The 19,587-nt window shown below is 41.8% G+C and overlaps 2 protein-coding genes across 2 annotated transcripts; one reads left to right on the top strand and one right to left on the bottom strand.

The window, feature by feature from the left end:
• Window positions 1-439: 439 nt before the first annotated feature.
• Window positions 440-2,334, bottom strand: znf593 (zinc finger protein 593). The gene is made up of 4 exons (XM_083998324.1): window positions 2,285-2,334; window positions 1,696-1,935; window positions 1,021-1,083; window positions 440-869 (listed from the first exon to the last, which is right to left on the bottom strand). Exons 2-4 carry the CDS (start codon window positions 1,893-1,895, stop codon window positions 743-745), a joined length of 390 nt encoding a protein of 129 aa, XP_083854450.1. The 5' UTR covers window positions 1,896-1,935; window positions 2,285-2,334; the 3' UTR covers window positions 440-742.
• Window positions 2,335-4,107: 1,773 nt separating this feature from the next.
• Window positions 4,108-18,775, top strand: rlf (RLF zinc finger). The gene is made up of 8 exons (XM_083998323.1): window positions 4,108-4,293; window positions 6,707-6,861; window positions 8,620-8,701; window positions 10,089-10,224; window positions 10,348-10,550; window positions 12,910-13,046; window positions 13,193-13,334; window positions 13,680-18,775. Exons 1-8 carry the CDS (start codon window positions 4,114-4,116, stop codon window positions 18,321-18,323), a joined length of 5,679 nt encoding a protein of 1,892 aa, XP_083854449.1. The 5' UTR covers window positions 4,108-4,113; the 3' UTR covers window positions 18,324-18,775.
• Window positions 18,776-19,587: the final 812 nt, after the last annotated feature.

Raw genomic sequence — 19,587 nt, 5'->3', positions numbered from 1 at the left:
TCAGCTTTATGTACAATTTCTCCCTTAAAACGAAGCACAGTCTACATGGCAGTTTTAGGTTAAAACAAAAGCAGTTGTATGCAAAAAAAAAAAAAAAGTTTTTCCTTCTCAGATTGTTTAATTTATTTTTTTCAGCCCTACACAGTTTAGACTACTCTGGTTGCAGATGATCACGTGACTCAACCATCCACAGTTCCAGTTTTCTCTTCTTTTTTTTTTTTTAAACAATGGAGTGGTTCAGTTTGATTATCAATTCCGAACAATTCCGAACAATGGAAAAAAGGAGTAAAATAAATGAATATACATAATTTTGCTTGATAGAAATATGATTTTCTATTTCTTTAATGGGCCTGTCACGTCTCCTTGGACACTGGCACTGCTGGTCTTAGGCCAACACACACTGCAATGTGTTTTTCTGTATAAATGTAATCTGATTGAATTCACTCTGTTTTATAGTTTATTATCATTCCACACATTTCCACACATACTCACTATTTACACAGGTATGTTGCATGACACTACCCCGTCTGAGGTAAGGCTTTCCAGATACTGGTGATACCCAGAAGTTAAACAGCCAGTTACGTAACACCTGGCTAACAAAAACAAATGTTATTTGTCACAAAAAAGGCATTTAACCATGCACATGGCGTTTGTGACAGCGGGAAATCACAGGGGGGATTATCAATTCCGTCAACGTTTCTGTTATAGAGTTGGTCAGTCCGTGAGTTAACATGGGCAGCTCTCAGTCCATGTCTTCTTCCACAGACTGTGTCTTCACCTCAACAGTCTTTGGAGGGATGTAGGAGCCCATACCTGCTGCTCTCTCTGCCTCTGCCTGGGTGTAGGGCTCCTCTCTGAGCTGTTTCAACCTGGATGGAGACAAAAAAAAAGAAAGAGGTAAGCTCTCAACGTTAGATTTTCATTTATGTACTGCAAAGAATCCAATGTACCGGTAAGCAATAATTAATTTTACGTCACAGTAAGTCATCGCAGACAAAATAACAGACATAGGCACCTTACCGTCTTTTGTGCACTTTGGTTTTGAAGTGCTCTTTCAAAGATCTCATATCCACAAAATATCTCCTGCAAGACATAAAGAACCAATGTGTTAAACAGCTACTCGTTTAATAGAAGAGCTCAAACAACTTATCACTTAGTTCAGTGGTTCCCAGCTTGACACCACCAAGGTGCATAAATAGATTAGGGAGGACTAACATAAAATGGAAAGGGTCCAGTTGTCAGGGTCATATCTTTGTCTTATGTGGCAGTAATAAGACTGGGTCTCATAAAAAAAAAAACTTACATATCAGTACTAGTGCCTTGACTTTAATACTGGTTCTGCACAATAATAAGTTTTGGACAAAACAAATTTAAATGTGAAGGAAATTATGATACACCTTATAGCACACATTTTTAGACTCTGGAGTGTTTGTGTAAATTAACAGCCAAACACCAATTTTATCACATCTTGGTCAATGTCTGCTGCCTGGATAATATAACAAAGTCATAAGCCTAGATTATAACCCAACTGTTTTTGGCACTTCGTAACACGTTATTTAAATGATAAAACAATTAGGAAATTATTCGTTGCTTTAAAAAAAAAGTTAGTTGCTGTGAAGTAGTGTGAAGGTTAGTGAATAATCTTAAAAAGACTGCATGTGTGTTTGTGTTGACTCAAACAGAGGTGAAACTTACGCGCAGTGTAAACAGTAGTGTTGTGCACATCCTGTCACGTCGAAGTCCACGTCCTGCTTCAGCAGTTTGGCCGCAGTCTCAGGCTTCATGTCCGAGTGGATCTGGTCCAGGTCTTTGGTCCTGCGCTTCGTCTTCCATGTCTTCGCGATGTTCTTCTTCTTGTCGCTCTTGTGGTTTCCTGTTTGTTTGGACTTCCCCATCTCAGACCCCACAAGACTGGATCAAACACGACCTGTCAGACTGCAGGGATCGACACAGAGTAAAGTTAAATATGTAGGCCTACAGATATCAGGAAATAAACATATTTACGATTCACTTATTCGCTACGCCAAGGATTATGATTAAGATCTCTCCATAAACTGCGATATAAAGTTGCAATTACCCCCTTTGACAGTGTTTTGAAATGTGGAGCAGAGAACCAGATGTGGATTGAGCTATTAAACCCTGAATTGACACTTTTTTTTATCAGATTATGTTGCACAAACAAACTAAATGTGTTAATCTGAACTGAACCTCTAAATAAAAACAGTGACACAGTAGATTTGCGTCCAAAAAACTACACGCAGATCCATTTTAAGACTTTGCTTACCTTCTACACGTGTAGCCAGAGAGATGAATGTACTTCCGGGTCAAAGCAACAGTCACACACTTAACTCACCTATAGAGGGCGCCACACACCAGTTTCAGAGGGAGGCGACCAGAGGAATAATGAAAAGTGACATATATGCAAAGGTTTATTGTGTTTATCTACTGAACCAATCTCTCACTCATATTTAAGCACATAAATAGTGGCAGGAGGAGCATCAGACCTCTAAATATATAAAAGTAGTAGATAATGAGATTGTTGCTTGTGCATTAATGAGTAGGCCTACGCTGCATTTCACTGTTGTAGCTGATTGAGGTAGAGCTGATTTATTATAGAAATTAAAATTTTAAAAAAGAATTTAAATGATGAATTGTTTGGCATGTATCTGTGAGAAACCATTTAAACAATTATGAAAATAGCTGCTAATTAATTTCCTGTCAATCAGTTACTCGACTGATAGTTTCAGCAGCTGCATATTGTTAGGTAGAATCGTTTATCTAAAAATAAAACCATATTTTATTAACACTGATGTTTTGGATGCAAAATTAACTTGTAAACTAAATCTATGACAATCTATGTGGTTCAGTGAAAAGCACATCATTTACCTCAGAGTAAAGTCACACTTATTGAAGTTGCACTGATATTAATGAAAAATGCTCAGCATTATTTGAATAAATGAAAAAAAAAAAAGATACTAGAATGCACTGATTGGTAAATCTATTAATCAACTGGGATAAAAATTATTTGGTAGCTTTCTTTGTCTTATATGAAAGTAAAACCTCGGGTCTTCTCTGGATGGCTCTGTACCATACATAAAGCTGAACACATAGGACATTATGAAACATAAAGCTCACAAGAAAACAATCAGCTTTGTTTGCCCAGTATGTTTGTGCACACAAGGAATTTGACTCTGCTTTCAAATGGTTTTCAAAGTTCTTCTGAGACAGCAAAATAAATCAGGCCCATACTTGGGCCTCAATCCCATATACAGCATGAGTAAGATGCTACTTCAACATCTGGACCAATGATGACGCACACACAGAAAATCTTCCAGGTGTACCTATCAGTCAACGATGGAGAATAAATCAGACCTTGTCCAGATGTGGTTCTATATGGACGAGATTTAAGGACCCAGGCATATGTTGGACCATCATTTTGCTGGCTTTTATATTCAAAGATGAGCAAAGATAAATAACATATTTTGTACACATGTAAATCCAAAAACAGGGGTGTCAAACGTATGGCTCGGGGGCCAAAACCGGCCCGCCAGAGGGCCCAATCTGGCCCCAATTCAGGTAATTTCAGGTTGTTCATAATGTTTTTTGTTTGTTTTTTGTTTTTAAAGGATAGTTCAGTAAATCTAAACATCTTAATGATCTAGGCCTACTTCTTTGCACTAAAACAAAGGAGAAAATTTTGAGTTCTCTTTATTTACAGGTTATAATGCTGTTATTTAACTGGTCTGGCCCACAGGCTATGTGGCCCCTGAACTAAAATGAGTTTGACACCCCTGAGTTACATAAAGTAGCCTAAAGATGACATTTAAAAAACAACAACAACAACAACAACAACAACATGAAAACAATGCACTGGGTATTAAATAAGGTTAATTAATGAAACCAAATTAAACAAAGAGTAACAACAACCACCACCACAATAAATAACACCATCAACCTTTATGTCACCCGCTGTCCCCCTTATGTGCTCGGGTCACTCAGGTGAAGTTCAGCTCTGGTTCAGCCCATGACTTCAGATGACATGTTTAAATATTCCGACGGCACTTGAAGGCGGCGTCAGACTGCACTGCATACGCGCCGTGGCGGAGAGCGAAGATGGCGGAGAATAATGTTGAACCGGAGCACGAATGGAGCGACCGGGCCCTGGACACGGCCGAGGACACCCTGGTTGCAATGGAAACCTTGCTGGCCACATTGAGAGCCTTCGAGGACGTGCTCAGGCAACAAGATATATCCGTAGCATCCTCCACAGAGTACTGCGACAACTTCTGTCAGGTAATGTGTGTACATGCAACATCGATGCTAAGCGTTAGCTCCGCGTTAGCTTGACCCAGGATTGTTTTTCTCGCAGTCTAATCTGCGATGGCTGCTGGTCCGCAGCTACCTCACCAAGTTCAGGGTGGGTGCAGAGCCAGGGAGCAACACTGCACACTGTGTATTTCCCACCCATTTTCACCTATACGCATGATTTTTAATGTCAACACGATTTTATGTCCTCTCACTGGACTTATTGCATCGGGGCAGTGAGTGTGAGTGGCTTCCTCCGTCCACTGCCCTAACTTGTTCACTGTGATCGCTTTTGCTTTCATTCATGCACCTCGTTCAGTTCAATCTTATCCAAACCATGCAACGCAGGGAATCTATTGCAGATGTTTTGCATGCACACATGGCATTGCCACAGTTTGCACATTGTGCATAATTGCATGTGTGTGGGGCGGGGCGGCATCGCGGTGTGTTTATCCAAATTTTCTGGCCAGCTGGGGGGGCCCACAGCCAAAATGGCATTTACATGAGCTGCTTGCACATATCTCGTTCCCATCAAAAATATTGCATTGTGTAGCCTTTATTACAGTGTCAAAGGCTATGCAGTCTACTAGTTGCTTTTGTTTTCCTTTATAGAAATGCACAGGTAGTGTTGTGGATCTACCATATTGTAACTATTCTCTTATTTAGGCTAAATAAATAAGAAATACCATTGAGTTAATATAGTGTCTGAGCTAGAAAAGCAGAAAGACTAAGGTTCCATGGTTTTCTGATCATAAGATCCCACAGCAGCTATTACTTTCATTTTTTACCAACTCTGAAGCCAATGTCCATGTTTTTCCCTCACAGAGCAGCTGCCAGTTAGATTTGGTTAGCAGCCAAAGTGGATTGTAGAGGAGAGTAATTCATTAGCCAACTCTTCCTTATGGTTGTTCTGTGGCTGCTCTGTGGTATCGCTGATCTCTGTGACCATCCCTACTTTCTTTTTCAGCCCCACTTTGTGTACATTGTTCTCTAGATAAGCGGTTAGGAAAGGGATATCAACCAGAATGAGAGGAGGTTTCAGGACAAGTCTGTAACTTTTGAGAACAACAATACCCTCCTGATTTTACCCTTTTTTTTTTCTTTTTTTTTTTAAATGGCATACTCAGAATGAAAATTGAATGTTTTACAGAGCTCTACACTAACTTTTTTTTTTTTTTTTTTACCAGGAGCACAATGTCCCCTAACTTAAAATGTTAGAAGTGCAAGCAGAATATTTAAGGGTGCACACTGTAAATCGACTTGCAAAGCAAATATTCACATTTCCTTTTCATTCATGATCCTCACACACATTAACCTGCCACCTGTAATGACAGATTACAGATTATTTGAGTCGCCCCTTCCACATTAAAAAAACAAACAAAAAAAACCCCCAGCAAATTTTCAGGTTGCACGTGCGCAAGTATACGAAAAATTTACTTGCACTGCCTCAAATTTTAGGGGCAGTCTAGAGCCCTGTTTTGACCCCCATCTTCTCTACAGACAGATTAAAAATAACAGTAACTGCCTCAGTGTGTAACCATTAATATCAACCTACTCTAATTTCCACTTCAATTAACTTTTCTTTTTTTTTTCTTTTTTGATTGATCATAAATAAAAACTGTCAATTTTGTGATTTTGTGACAGTGTTGACTTTCTGCTCAGATCGGAAGTGTTCCAGGTCTAATTATCTCACTGATGGAGGTCCCCGGGGTTGACACTTCCTTCTTGACTTCCTCAGAGAGCGTACCTTATTTTTGGACAGCGGGGAATTAATTTAGTGTCTCAGTAGACACAGGCACAAACTGACAAGGTTCCTCCTGTCTGACAAATGGGACCCCTGGGATGGTGATAGTACTAAGATTTAATGCGTGTGCCTTCCAGCCTCATACAGGTGACAGACACACTGGTTTAGACATACGGACGGTGACTCCTCTGTTCCTTGGGGACACTTGACAGCACAGACTTCATTTCATACAAACAACATATCATGTTAACATTTTCTGCTCCCTAACATAGTGTAATTCAGAGAAATACACTTGGATGGCACATATTTAGGTGGAAGCATCCTGTGAAATATTAAAAGTCTAAACATATTACAGTATACTTTGGTTATCTCTCTTTGAGGAGGATTTTTAAGTCCATTATGCCTCACGATTAAAGGTTCAGAGAAGGTGTTGAGTCAAGTCCCTTCAGGCCCAATCAGCAGCACCTCACACCAGACGGTGTCAGCTGGGATCAATCAGGTATAGACCGTTATCTTCCCCAGGTGGAAAAGCCCTGCTCCTCCAGACAAATGTGTCTCCTTTCTGATCTCTTGTAATCACTTCTTCAAAGTATATATGGTCTGTTTTTCATAACTGTTTCTCTTCGGTTCTTTTGACACGTGTCTGTATCTTTTCAGGCGCTGATTCACTATGCTGGGAGCAGGAACTCTATGGAGCATGGTCTGCCTCTCCTGGAGGTCTACTGTCTGTCCATAAACTGCTTCGCTGCAGCCCGATCCCACCTCACTGCAGAGTCTGACAAAGTGGCCCTTGTTTTGAAAAGATTAGCCTTGTGAGTATTGGACAATTTCCATTGAACATAAACATTATTATATATACTATAGAGAGAGAGACAATACATTCTCACCACCCACAACCACAGGTATGCAAGTCTACAAAAGGATAGATACCAATGCTGCACAAAGTGCCTGTCAATCTGCTGATTTATATATCTTCTATATTCAGCAAGCGAGGAACATTGTTGTTGTTTCCCTCAGGTAAAGTTGTTGTTGTAAAGTGCACAAGCTGACTGTAAATGCCCAAAAGGAGGGGTGCTCTTGCGCTTCCGCTGGTAAATCGTTGCTCTCAGACAGGACAGGTAATTGAAAGGTGCAATCACGTGGGTCACTTCACAAAGGGACTGAACCCAAATGAAAAAACTGGAGCACTCGATAAAATGCAGGAAATTTAATACAGGTACACAACACAACTGTAAATACATTTTCCTAGATAGAAACAAGTGCTATTTGTTTGGAAATTGCACAGCACTTTAAACATGGCATCAGTATTTATCAGGTTATTATTTTATGTTGTAGGTTATTATTCAGACTCCCTGCTACAGCACAGTTGTTAATGTTGTCAAGTGGAAATGATTGTCCAGTTGTAAATAATGATCTTGAAGAAAGAGATTGTTCAGATTAAAATCATGATTATTACTAAGAAAGACCTCCCATTTTCTAAATGCTTCGTAGTCTTGGACTTAATTTAAGTATCTGATTTTGTTAATTATAATTCTCTTTAGGTTAAAAGTACCTACAGTCAGGTCAGAAGTTGGGCAGGGTGATGTCACCTGAAGTAAATATTATACATTACTGTGACCTTTAGTTCTGTAACAATAGATGCCATTTGTTTTTAAATAATTGTTTGTGCACAAAATTCTCCACTATCTAATTATAGTGTTATTTCTTAGATATAACAGAGACGTTCTATACTGTATTATTGCCTAGATGGACTTTGGATATAATCAGTAAATCCTGGAGTATAACTTTTGACTGACATTGAAAATCTTGAGTCAGAACAGAGTCTGTTTTCACATAAGCAAGTGAGTAATGTTATATACAGGTGTAAATGATACAGCTGTGGCTGTTAGCTACTCGGGCTCTGACTGCCGTTGATCGGCTCCTGCTTTGGATTAGACGCGTCCTCGTTGCACTTTCAGGTGCATGAATCGGTTCAGGCTCCAAATCAGAGCCTGTCTGAAGAAATTTACTCAACATACTGACATGACTTAAATTAGGTCAGTTAGCGACTCATAATGTCTCTTTCAGTTAATTGCAGAGCTCACGCACTACAGCTCCACACACACACACACACACACACACACACACACACACACACACACACACACACACACACACACACACACACACACACACATACACACCTTCCATCTGCAGTTGTTCATGAGGGATGGGGGTTGTTTCACTATTTCCAGCCTGATATAAAATCTTATATGAGGGATCTATTAATAGATAGATTATAATAGTTAAATTTAACCACTGGCAGATGTTGTCGAGCCCATCTGAAAAACATCTCACCACTGCTCATTCTATTTCCAGTCGAGCATCTTTGACATGCTTAATGTGTGAAGGTGTAAAGCTGACTCTTGAATGTGATTAGTTAATATCACAGTCTGTTCAGTATGTGTGGTTGAGATTAAATGAGTCACACTTTACACTTGCAGATCCTCTTTTTTTTGTCAAAAATAGAACTCTGTAGGATTATCAATATTTACTGAAGCTGCAATGTGATCTGATTTCATTTCTTGCAGGAGCTGTTTTGAACTGTTGCTGTCGGTGCCTGAGAATGAGATCCCATACGAAGCCTGGGTGCAGTTTCACCACTCGGTGCAGGTAAGAGGTCCTTGTTCCAAAACATTGTTTTCTGATGGGTTTCAAACTTAAGAGAAAAATGAAGTGTTCATGATGTAAGTAAAAATTACGTCAACAAAAAATACTCTTTTTGTGTGTTGAGAGTGTGAAAGCAAGATTACTTGTGCCTCAGTGGGTGTTCAGTGTTTCCCACAGGTTCAGATTTAACTTGTGGCGGTGGGTCGTGTGACTGGTGTGCGTGCAGCAGAGTATTTTATTGGTAGATGCTGTAGTTTACAGATGCAGTCGCCATTAATTAGAGAGAAGTTCCTGCTGCACGAAATTAATCAGTCAGCACTCAGCAAAGAGTGAAATAAAGTGTTTTAATTCAAGATTTTGGCCTCAATTGAAACCGTGTCACTTTATTTACCTGCCCAACTAGAGCCTGTGTATGGGAAATGCTTGTGTTATGAAAGACTGTCTGATGGGTCTTTATTGAGGGCGGAGGAGTAAATGCCCGTAGCTGGTGTAGATGGCAGCGTTTTATTTCTGTTTGTCCCTCGTTGAGTTCAAAACATCACTGTTTATATCCTCTTACACTGAGCAGGACTGTGATATCGTAAGAAGAGCCATGGGAACTCATTACCACACTGCAGCTTCAGTTGGACATGTACAAACGTAAAAGTTCTGCAATCTCTCTGCTGTCACATTGAGGCCAGAGTCATACAAAATATCAACATTTTGTGCCAGATTTTGCCCTAATTGCTGCGTGTAGTCTTGAGTAATGGCTTAACAGTGTTCAACATAACCTTTGGCCACCAAAATCTAATCAGTTCGTCTGTGTGTCCAAAGTGAAAATTTGTTCCAAATTTAATGGGATTCCCTTAAGGAGGTTTGCGATGAGAGATTTCCCTCACAAGCCAAGATCTTGTTTTGTGAGGTCGCTGTGACCTCGACCTTTACCCACAAAAATCAAATCAGTTTGTCCTCCAGTCAACGTTTTTTCATCTTTATCAAATCTGAAGTAACTACCTCAGGGTGTTAGAGAGATATTGCCTTCTGTATGCCGTAACTGGGTTGCATGAGGTCAGCACACTTTTGACCTTACACCCCCCCTCCCCTAAATATAAATCCTAGTGAATGTTTTATTTCCAGACTTGAACAGTGGTGTTCAAAAGACTGCTCTCCTTCTATATACAGGTTATATATTGTTAGCCAGCAATGTGGTTATATAAACTGATGTTTTGAGTTTCTTTAGAAAGCTGATGTCATGTGACAATGGTGGAGAGCACTGCTTCCTGTGTGTGGGGACAAACATAGCACAGTTTTGTGTTTTGGTTGTTTGTAATCCAGATTTTTATCAAAAGTGATAAACAGGCGGCTCTTTCTATCGTACTCATGCATGACATTGATTGTGTCTTCATTGCAGATTGCCCATGATAACTTGTTACAGTATGGAAGCACAGACCTCCAAGCTTTACTCCAGATCACAGGAGAGGGAGGAGCGTGGAGCAACCCGGTCCTGACCTCCCTCCTCACGGGCCAGGTCACCAACCCAGAGGAAGGTTGGGAGTCTCATGAACTCATAAATGATGGCGTCACAGCGTCTTTATTCCAGTGTTAATAGTCTCGCTGGCTGTGCTGTTGTAGTTTGCTGATCCGACCGTGTTTGAATATTCTGTCTCTAGTCGATGCCTACATCAGCTTGGAGGGCGAGGGCTTCATGGAGATGCGGGTGAAACACTTGGAGAAAATGGGCGAACTCGCCAAGGCCGTGGTGCTGGCTAAAGCTTGCACCGAATGCAGCTCCATCTCCAACCAAGCAACTTTTCGCCAAACATTTGTCTCCCTGCTTTGTCACCTGCTGCCAAATGAAGAAGCCATCATGGAGGTACGACACACACATTCACTAGATGTTCAGTTGTGTGCATGATGCTGGAGAACATGACATGTGCTGTTAGGGGGGAATAACAGTTTTGAGTTGAGCCCTGGATGCGGTGAAGGTGGCTCTGCAAAATGATGTCAGGGGGTTGGGTTTTGTTATTAAAATAGTTTATTTACCGCAATGAAAACTCCACAGAAACAGAAAAGTAGGTTGGTATGTCCTGGGTTTGTTGTTTTGCCTAACAAGGGGCATTTTGAAAAAGGCAAGCAGAGGAAACAGAAAGGGAGGAGAGTACTGGTTGAAATAGGCGTCCAATGACAGGCTCACATCTGCAGCTTACATCAGACTTCCCATTGGCTTACAAGCTGAAGGATTTTTCTGAAAGCAAAATGCAACATGTTAGATAATGTGTGTCTGTAATGGAGATAATTCAGACAGTCTGGGATTTTACTCCATACACTGAACAAAAACCCTGTTTCTATGGCAGGACACAGGTGTTGGTGACAAGATGCAGAGAGCAGATAAAACTCCTGCTGCTCTCAGCAACACAGATTCAATATTTTGCCCTGTTCAGGCCGCAATATATAAGAGATATTAGTTGATAAATAAAAATGGGGACATATTTGCAAGTGAAACCTTCTTTATAAAACAGCAAGTGGAAATATTAAATACTGTGCCTATTTATAAAGTTTGTCTGCAGCGTCGCCAAAAATAGAGCCCCCAAATGCACATGCAAATGTGAGCTTTCAGCTTCCTGGCACTCGGTGTGAAGACTCAGAAATCATCCAACTTGTACAAGAATTTTTTGGCCTAATTTCAGCATTAGATTGATATTTTATTGATTATGTTTAAGCTATATTACTCTTACATTTAGAATAGAATGTGATTGTCATGCTATACCCACTTATTTATCTATTGTGCAGAGTCACCAGAGTTTCAGAAAGAAACACAATAGGGATGAGGGTTGTAATGTTGTTTCTAGAGCTATGATGTGGACATTTTGTTTTTCATTGATCATGTTCAACCAGCGCTACATACATGCTTGAGTCTGATGTATAGTCACTGACAGGTGTTGTTATTGTCTAATCCTGTTTCTGTAGTGCCATCTGTCTCCATTCACCCACCTTTTCGTGGTCTTGCTGACAGTTGGAAAACTTGCACAGAGTCTTGAATGGTCATGCTTAAAGAACTGCTGCAACACTTAAATCTATTGTAGATTTAGACGATTCTTTAACTTCACTGGGTCATAAAACCTTCTCCAGAGATACAAATTATCATACAGCTAAAATTAAAGCTGGTTTTATTGCACAGATGTTTACATTCTCATAAGTTTCAACATTTGTGATGGACTTTACATTTTACACCGGTACAAACATGCCATGATCAATATAATTGTGTGTGCTAATTGTGTAGCCCACCCTTAAAAGAGTCCCCAAGGATCTTTGCTTTGTTTCCTTACATGCTGTCCTCTGTCTCTCTCTCTCACACACACACATACCATATTTGTGGGTGGAGGAGGGAGAGACAAAGGAATCAGAGTGAGGCTTGCATGATTGACAAAGGTGAGGTTTCATACATGCTGCAGGTTGAACATGTAAAGCCTTTTCCTTTTATGTGCAACGAGTTACATAAATACTTCATGTGCTGCATACAGTGGGCTAATGTATTTGATTTTTAAAAGTAAGCAGCACATCACTGTTCTCTCTGGTTGAAGGTTTCAAGCCTTAGGAGTTAAATCTTTTATTTTAAGCCTTTACTTTGTGATAGATCTAGGTCTCTGTAAATCTCAGTTAGCATAAAACACTCATGTGTAATGGCTTCCTCTCAATCCTCATCTGGCGAACCTTTATAGTGCTTAATACATTGTAGGAAACCTTAGCCTGTGTGAAAATCACTCTGTGTTGTAAATATGAATAATACTAGGTTGGAAAATTATTTTTATCACCTGCTCTTTATTTTATGAAAATATCTTGGCAGTGTGATGAAAAACTTGCAAATTACGCCTTTTGTTTTGCGCTTCACAAGTTACAACTAAAATTTCCATGTCACTTTTAGAGACATTTTTTCATTTTGTTTTCATGACATGATACAGCTTTCATGATATGATACCGTCTTTCACTAGGAAGGGATGATAGAGGCATCAGTCAGAAATATTTGTTGTAAATGGCTGGTGACATGTGTTGTGTCAAAGTTGATGACAGAACTTACAATCACACTTTTCTCTCTGCCGACATGTTTCAAGTGACAGAGGAATGACAGATTCATGTTTTGCCAAATGGGGGGGAAAAAATGTGACTCCACATTTGATTTGTCATATCTAGTTTTTAAAAAATGTTATTTCTTATTTCTTTCACTCTCCAAACAGATATCCAGACTTGACTGCAAGGATGTCCTGGAGATCACATGTAATTTGGAGACAGAGGGGGAGGAGAATACAGCCTTCATCTTGTGCACAACTTTCCTGACTCAGCAGCTTCAGCAGCAGAGTCATTACTGCTCCTGGTGAGTGTCGGGTGGACATCACATGTAAATTATTGATATCTTTGAAATTGCAATCAGCAATCTCTTTGATTTCTTTGTCGCGGTGGTCATGGGAATCACTCAGTTTGTTTTCGGGAATCTTTTTCTGAATCCTTTTCTCTCAAAAGGGAGTTGATTCTGCTGTGGAGCAAACTTCAGAAGAGGATTGACCCCTCGTTGCTGTCTCTCCTGGAACGATGCCTTCAGCTCGGTGCCATTGCCAAAACGGTCCACCACTTGCTTTACCTGGTCCGTGTGATTCAGGCAGAGGTGAGCACCAAACAGCCACACTACCCAGTTTCGACAGAGTGAAAGTGCGTTAGATTTTGTAATGGGGCTTTTTGCAGTAACAGGAACTGAAGTCAGGAAGTAATTTAGCCTGTTTTCACTGCAAGGTGCAGTGATGTTTACTGACAGATTCAAAATATCAAAAAACGATTTGAATTTTAATCTGAATTGTAATGTGGCAGGCAAGAGACTCATGCAGTTGGCCAAGTGTTTATGGAAATAGTATTACTTGTTTACTGGACATTTGAAAGTACCACTATTAAATGCAAAGTGTTTTTTCAGGGGTTGTTGCCGCTCAATAATAACAATGGTTCACTGTCTTTTCAGGCAGAGGATGTGGGGGTACCTGCCTCAGTCGAACTTTGTGTCAAAGCCCTTCAACTCCCAAAGCAGGAAGACTCAGACACGCGGATATCTGTGTGTAAGACGGTCTCCTGTCTTCTTCCAGACGACCTGGAAGTTTTGCGTGCCTGCCAGCTTACAGAGTTTCTGCTCGGCCCCAGTCAGGATGTCTTCAGCTGTCTTGAGGAACTCCATTTGCGCCCCGACCAAAAGTATGACCAGGAAAGCGAGGTCATTCCCAACTCACTGCGCTGCGAGTTGCTACTAGCACTGAAGGCATATTGGCCTTTTGACCCCGAATTCTGGGACTGGAAAACTCTCAAGTACCACTGTGTCTCCTTGCTTGGGTTGATACCAGAGTCAGAGGGGGAAGAGGAAGAAGGGGTAGACAAACAAGACAAGGTTAAACAGCCAGAGCCACAGGGTGTGGCAGCAAAAGTGGCCTCTGAGCATCAAAGGAGGATAAATGGAAGTCTTGATGGTCACGAACAGCAGGATAAAAAGCAATCTGTTAGCTCAACAGAAATCCAAGGAGAATCGGATGCAAAGAAACACAAGATCTGCTGTCAGATTTGTAAGAGGCCAGTCACTGACACCCAAATTGTTCACCACTCCAAAAGACATGCAGAGGACAACAGCCACCCATGCCCTATATGCTTGGACAAGTTCAAGAGCAGAAAGGAACTTGTTCCTCACTTGAAACAACACATTCAGAATGAAATCCAACTTAAAAACAGCTTAAAGAAAGACGACACGCAGAAAGAGGTGGATGAGGATGATGACGTCGAACCAGGGGAGATCACCGTTGACCCTTCTTTAATGCTGTATTACAAATCCACACATGATCCCGACGTGCTTGACCACATTGTGCAACAAGCCAAAACCGTGAAAGAGAAACGCCCGGACGACGACGAGCATGTAACGTTCGATTACATCAACCAACACTTCAAACTACAGAACCGAGACGAGTATCCGTGTCCGGGAACGGGATGTACTCGGATCTTTAAACATTCCAAGTACTTATATGTCCACTTAAAGTCAGAGCACAAAGGGGATGACAACGTGAAACATTTTCACCAGATGAGAGACAAACGGGAGAAATGTATTTTTTGTAGACGCCATTTTGTCTCGGCTTATCATCACCGCAAACACAGAAGGGTTCACTATGGAGATCGGCCTTACATGTGTGTGGTCGTGGGTTGTGGCGCTCAGTTTAGGACTTCCAATGAACTTGTCACGCACAAACAGACCCACGGCTATCAACTCAACTACCAGTGTGAGCTCAAAGGCTGTTATGTCACTTACTCTGACTTGGGACAAATCTATCACCATGAAGCACAGCATTTCAGGGATGCAGCATTTTCCTGCTCCAGCGCTGAATGTAGAAAATACTATTTATCCAAAAAGGACTTTATAAAGCATTTATCCACACACAACATCACCTTCTCTGAAGAGGAATTTGAGGCTCAGAGGAAGGCCAAACGGAAACTTCTCAAGGCCTCTTCTGAAGCGACGGCCCGCCTTAGTAAGCCAGTTGATTCAGAACAGATTGTAAATGGAGATGTCCTAAACTCCTCCTCATCGAGTTGTGCCTCTGCTTTGCAGGAATCTGACAGCAAAGAGCCCAAAGCAACAATGACCTTGGTGGCTGTGTGTTTTGATGGAAGTAAGTTCACCTGTGGTTTTGAGAAGTGTGGCATGACTTTCTCCAGAGCCAGAGACGTCCAGAGACATCTGAAATGCGCCCACCCAGAACATCTTAAACTGGAGAACAAAGAACACAAACATGACAAAGAACGAGGCTCAAAGACCAAAGGGATAAAGACTGAAACTGACCCAGACGGTGAGGAAAAGGGGGCAAATGAGCCCTCATCTGCATTTCAACCTGTGGATGCTGGTGGTGACGAAAGAAAAGCCCCCACCCATACTCAAAACGGGGAAACAAACGCTTCAAGTCTTCAAACAAAAAACGATGCACTGAAAGAGATTGTTCTAGGCCTCAGTAAACTGGATCTGAATTCCTTGTCCCCTCACAATGCGCAATGTGAGTCCCCTCCGCCCAACCCAGATTGTAATGCTTCCCTAATATCTCTTCATCAAGCGATCATGGCAACGCCTCCTGTTGTAATGCACCAGAAAAGACCTGCACCTCTGCCTGAGGAGAACATAAAGGTGAAAACCGAACAAGCATCTACAGCGGATGAAGAAGCTGGTGTTGAATCATTAGCCAACGCTAAGCCGTATGTCTGCGAGATGAAAGGCTGCGGCTTCAGAACTGCTCAGAGTTACAGCTTACTGCGACACTACAACAACAAACACGACCGCACTGTGGAACAGGCCAAAAGGTTGACTTCGTTGAGAAACACATCTTTTAAGCCTTACATTTGCCAGCTTTGTTCCAAGGGTCACAGACAAAAACATGTGTTGAGAGCCCACTATGTTCAGATGCACAAGCTGAGTGAGGCTTTAGTGGACAAAATAAGCTGCGGAGCTGTCCGGTATGAAGGAGGTAAAATAGTAAAGAATACATCACAGCACCAGATGAACCAAGGCCTAAAAGTGAAGAAGAAAGAGATCCCAAAGTTGCAACGCCAGCCTGAGAAAAAAAACTCAACCGTGAAAAGCGAAAATGGGCAAAAGGAGGACGATAATCGTCCATCTGAAGAGGAAGGGGAGGACGAAGCAGAGAGTAGCAGAGAGGAAGATGGTGTGAAGAAGGAAGAAAGTGAGGATACACACACAGCACAACAGGTCAGAACTACAAGGCGTTTGGTGGCCAAAAGTAACCTCTGCTATATACTGGACAAATTCAGTAAGCCCTTTCATTGTGTAGCAAAAAACTGTGACGCAGCTTTCTCCACCCAGGGAGGTCTGGTGCGCCACCTGCAGCTGGTGCATCATTACAATCGCTCTCAGCTCCTGTTGGAGAAAGATTTTGAAGTGCAACACAGTCCAGAGGTCAGGAAAGAGCCAGCGAAGAAGAGGCCTCTCCCAAACTCGGATGAACCTCAGCCCCAATTCAAATGTCACTTTGCCAACTGTAACGCTTCCTACCACCTTAAAAGCAGCCTAGTGCGCCACACTCGAGACTACCACTCTCAACCACCAGAGCTAATAAGGTGCAAATATGAAGGTTGCACGAGAGTGTTCAGCCACGACGAGGCACTTAAAAAACACACTCTTTATAGTCACTGTGAGTACTACGATTCACTGGTGGTTCGTCTGCAGAGCACTCACAAAAAGTCAATTACTGGATGTCAAAAGAAGCTTATCGTCGCACCACAGAGTCCTCAGAAAGAAGAACCCGGTTCACCCACCGCACAGGCTGGGAGATCGAGTCCCAAGCCTGAAGCGACTCCTGAGCAGTCAGAGGAAATGGGCGAGGAGTGTCTTGAGGAGGAGAAAGTGTCGGGAGAAAAAAAGAAAGAGAAGAGAAATTCTTACAACCGTTTTGTCTTCAGGTCTCATGAAGAAGCTCTACAGATGTGCCAAGACCGCTGCCAGAGAGTGTCCTACCCGTGCATGGTCCAGGACTGTGATTCTGTCGTCACGTACCTGCAGAGCTTGCACCGCCACTACCTGAGGGTTCACCGCATGCGTCGAGAAGATCTCACGAAGAATGAAGATAATCTTGTTTTTAACGCTGAGCAGCTGGAGGAGCTGATTCAGAGGAAGTCAGCCAGGCCGACGGTCGCGGGAGCATGCGCCCCCAACGGGGTTCGTAAAATGGAGTATCAGGCAGAGCCAGAAAACAACACCGTGGGGCAGCCGGCAACCATGAGCCTCCACTCCATCAAGACTGATCCTCAGGATGAAGATAATGCACTGGGATTTCCAGAGGAGGAAGAGGAGGAACCACCACCACCAGTTGAGAGAAACGGCGTCCTCGTCGGTGCAGATGAAGTGCTGTACGGTGAACCAAGCACCGGAGGGCACTCCGACGACTCGGCCGCAGCCCCACAGATCAGTCAGAAACAGGAGGAGAGGTTAAGCCTGGATAAAATCAAGCCTCTACTTCGCACCGTCACCGTGGATCTCTCGCCTCCATGCTCACTGCGCTTCACTACTGAAGAGGGCTTCCAAGATGTGTCGGGTGTTAAAATGACTAATGGGTCAGCAGCCTTTCCCACTCCTCCCGTCCGTCAGCCGCTAAAACGGAAAAACGAACTCCCAGAACAGCCGGCAAACGTGAAAGACCCTCAGGCAGGTAGCCCCTCTGCACGGTCCTTTGACATCGCTGCTTATAAACCCATGGGCTTCGAGTCCTCTTTCCTCAAGTTCATCCAGGAAACAACCCCGAAAGACAAAAACGGGTCAGCCAAACGGCGAGACACTTTCAGACGCAGTTGTTCCGTCAAGGAGAACAACCAGTTGGGGATCTCTCACACTCGCAGCAGACGTACTCATTCCCCTCTGCTGAAGCCCCACACGATGACGGGGGACTTCACATCAGTCCAAAACTTGAAGTCCATCCTGGACAAAGCTCTGGCTGGCTGTGGGGACCTGGCCATCAAACAGCTTCAGTACCTCAGACCGGTGGTGGTCCTGGGGAGACCCGTGTGCACCACAACCCTGCCTGACTTCTTCCCATCAGACACCAACAACAGCAAACTGCTTCTTGGAAGTTAGTTTAACTGAGCACATTTTTAACATGGCTATGGCAAATTGCTTTGTATTTTCACAAACTGTGTAACAGTATTTTTCTTTGTCCCAAAATTATAGTATTATGGATTTTTTGTTGTCTGTTTTTTAAGTTGCCAAACTGAAACATGATAGAAATTAGCATAAGGTAAAATCAAGCTTATACAGTGCACATCAGATTTTTTAGACATAATATGAAGGCATTCAGATAACACTTATGTTAACTCATCATCAGAAGTGTAGATATTGTAGTTCTGAAATAAATGTACAGATTTTCAGATTGTTAGAGATGGTCAGTAGCGTATTGCAAGGCCTTTTCACATGTGTGAAAATGTGACTGAAAAACATTTCCTTACTACAAAGTTCTTGGGGAATATGTTTGGTTATTTTTCACCTCAGTTTATATTAAAACCAGTGTTGGGATGCAGTGGACAGATGTTGGCAGACATGTATGTAACACTTTCTAATAAAAATAAATGTGGAAATGAAATAAAGCCATTTGCTTTCTCATTTGTGTATTGCCTTGTGTTTCTATACAAACGTTTAAGGAACAATGAAATGGCAATTGTTATAGGCTGGTACATTTCCTTTAAAAAGGATGTTGAAGGAGAACATAATGCACAGAGAATTTACAGAGAACATGTGCATATACATTTTATTTTGAAAGCATATTTCACATGATACCGAAGATTATTCATAAGGGATCTTGATGCATACTAAATTCTCCCATATTGCACTATTTTATCCCCACTGTTGTAGCTTGTTCAAGTTTAAGCTTTTTGTGTGTCAAATTTCTAGTTCTAAATTTAATCTATTATCTAAATGTTAAACACACAATCACTATTGAAGAGGTACATCCAAAGTCTTACAGCAAAGGATATAAAGTGGACATATTTCTTAATAAATTGAATTTTAATCAGATTATTGCAACTTCAAGTCTGTAATATTGGACAACAGGAATAATGTGGACATGACAGAGGGAGTATGGAGAGACATGGGCGGTAGACAGGAAAACTCATTTCCTACAACAACTCTGTAATTAAAATATTATATAATCAATCATGTTTAAATGCTAGCTGACATTTTTTTTTTCCTATTGAACCATTCACTGAGAAACCCCTGCCCCTAATCCGACAACATAGCTTTCATTTAGGTGTGGCACAGTTTTTCTGTTTCTTTCCTGTCCCTTACAGGCTCACGTCTGTTACGTATGTTTGTGAATGACACCTCCTGTAGTTTTGCAAGAGATGCA

This window comes from Trachurus trachurus (assembly GCF_905171665.1).
Source record: "Trachurus trachurus genome assembly, chromosome: 22".
Classification (NCBI taxonomy): Eukaryota; Metazoa; Chordata; class Actinopteri; order Carangiformes; family Carangidae; genus Trachurus; species Trachurus trachurus.
This window is presented reverse-complemented; position numbering and strand designations above follow the sequence as displayed.

What these genes read in the sequence shown, in the direction of transcription:
- znf593 (XM_083998324.1), bottom strand. Translation starts at nt 1,895, where the DNA reads ATGGGGAAGTCCAAACAAACAGGAAACCACAAGAGCGACAAGAAGAAG. An exon ending in CACTACTGTTTACACTGCGC is followed by an intron (nt 1,084 to 1,695) that starts GTAAGTTTCACC and finishes TATGTCTTGCAG; the next exon opens with GAGATATTTTGTGGATATGA. An exon ending in ACCAAAGTGCACAAAAGACG is followed by an intron (nt 870 to 1,020) that starts GTAAGGTGCCTA and finishes GTCTCCATCCAG; the next exon opens with GTTGAAACAGCTCAGAGAGG.
- rlf (XM_083998323.1), top strand. Translation starts at nt 4,114, where the DNA reads ATGGCGGAGAATAATGTTGAACCGGAGCACGAATGGAGCGACCGGGCC. An exon ending in ATGAAGAAGCCATCATGGAG is followed by an intron (nt 10,551 to 12,909) that starts GTACGACACACA and finishes CTCTCCAAACAG; the next exon opens with ATATCCAGACTTGACTGCAA. An exon ending in CAGAGTCATTACTGCTCCTG is followed by an intron (nt 13,047 to 13,192) that starts GTGAGTGTCGGG and finishes TTCTCTCAAAAG; the next exon opens with GGAGTTGATTCTGCTGTGGA.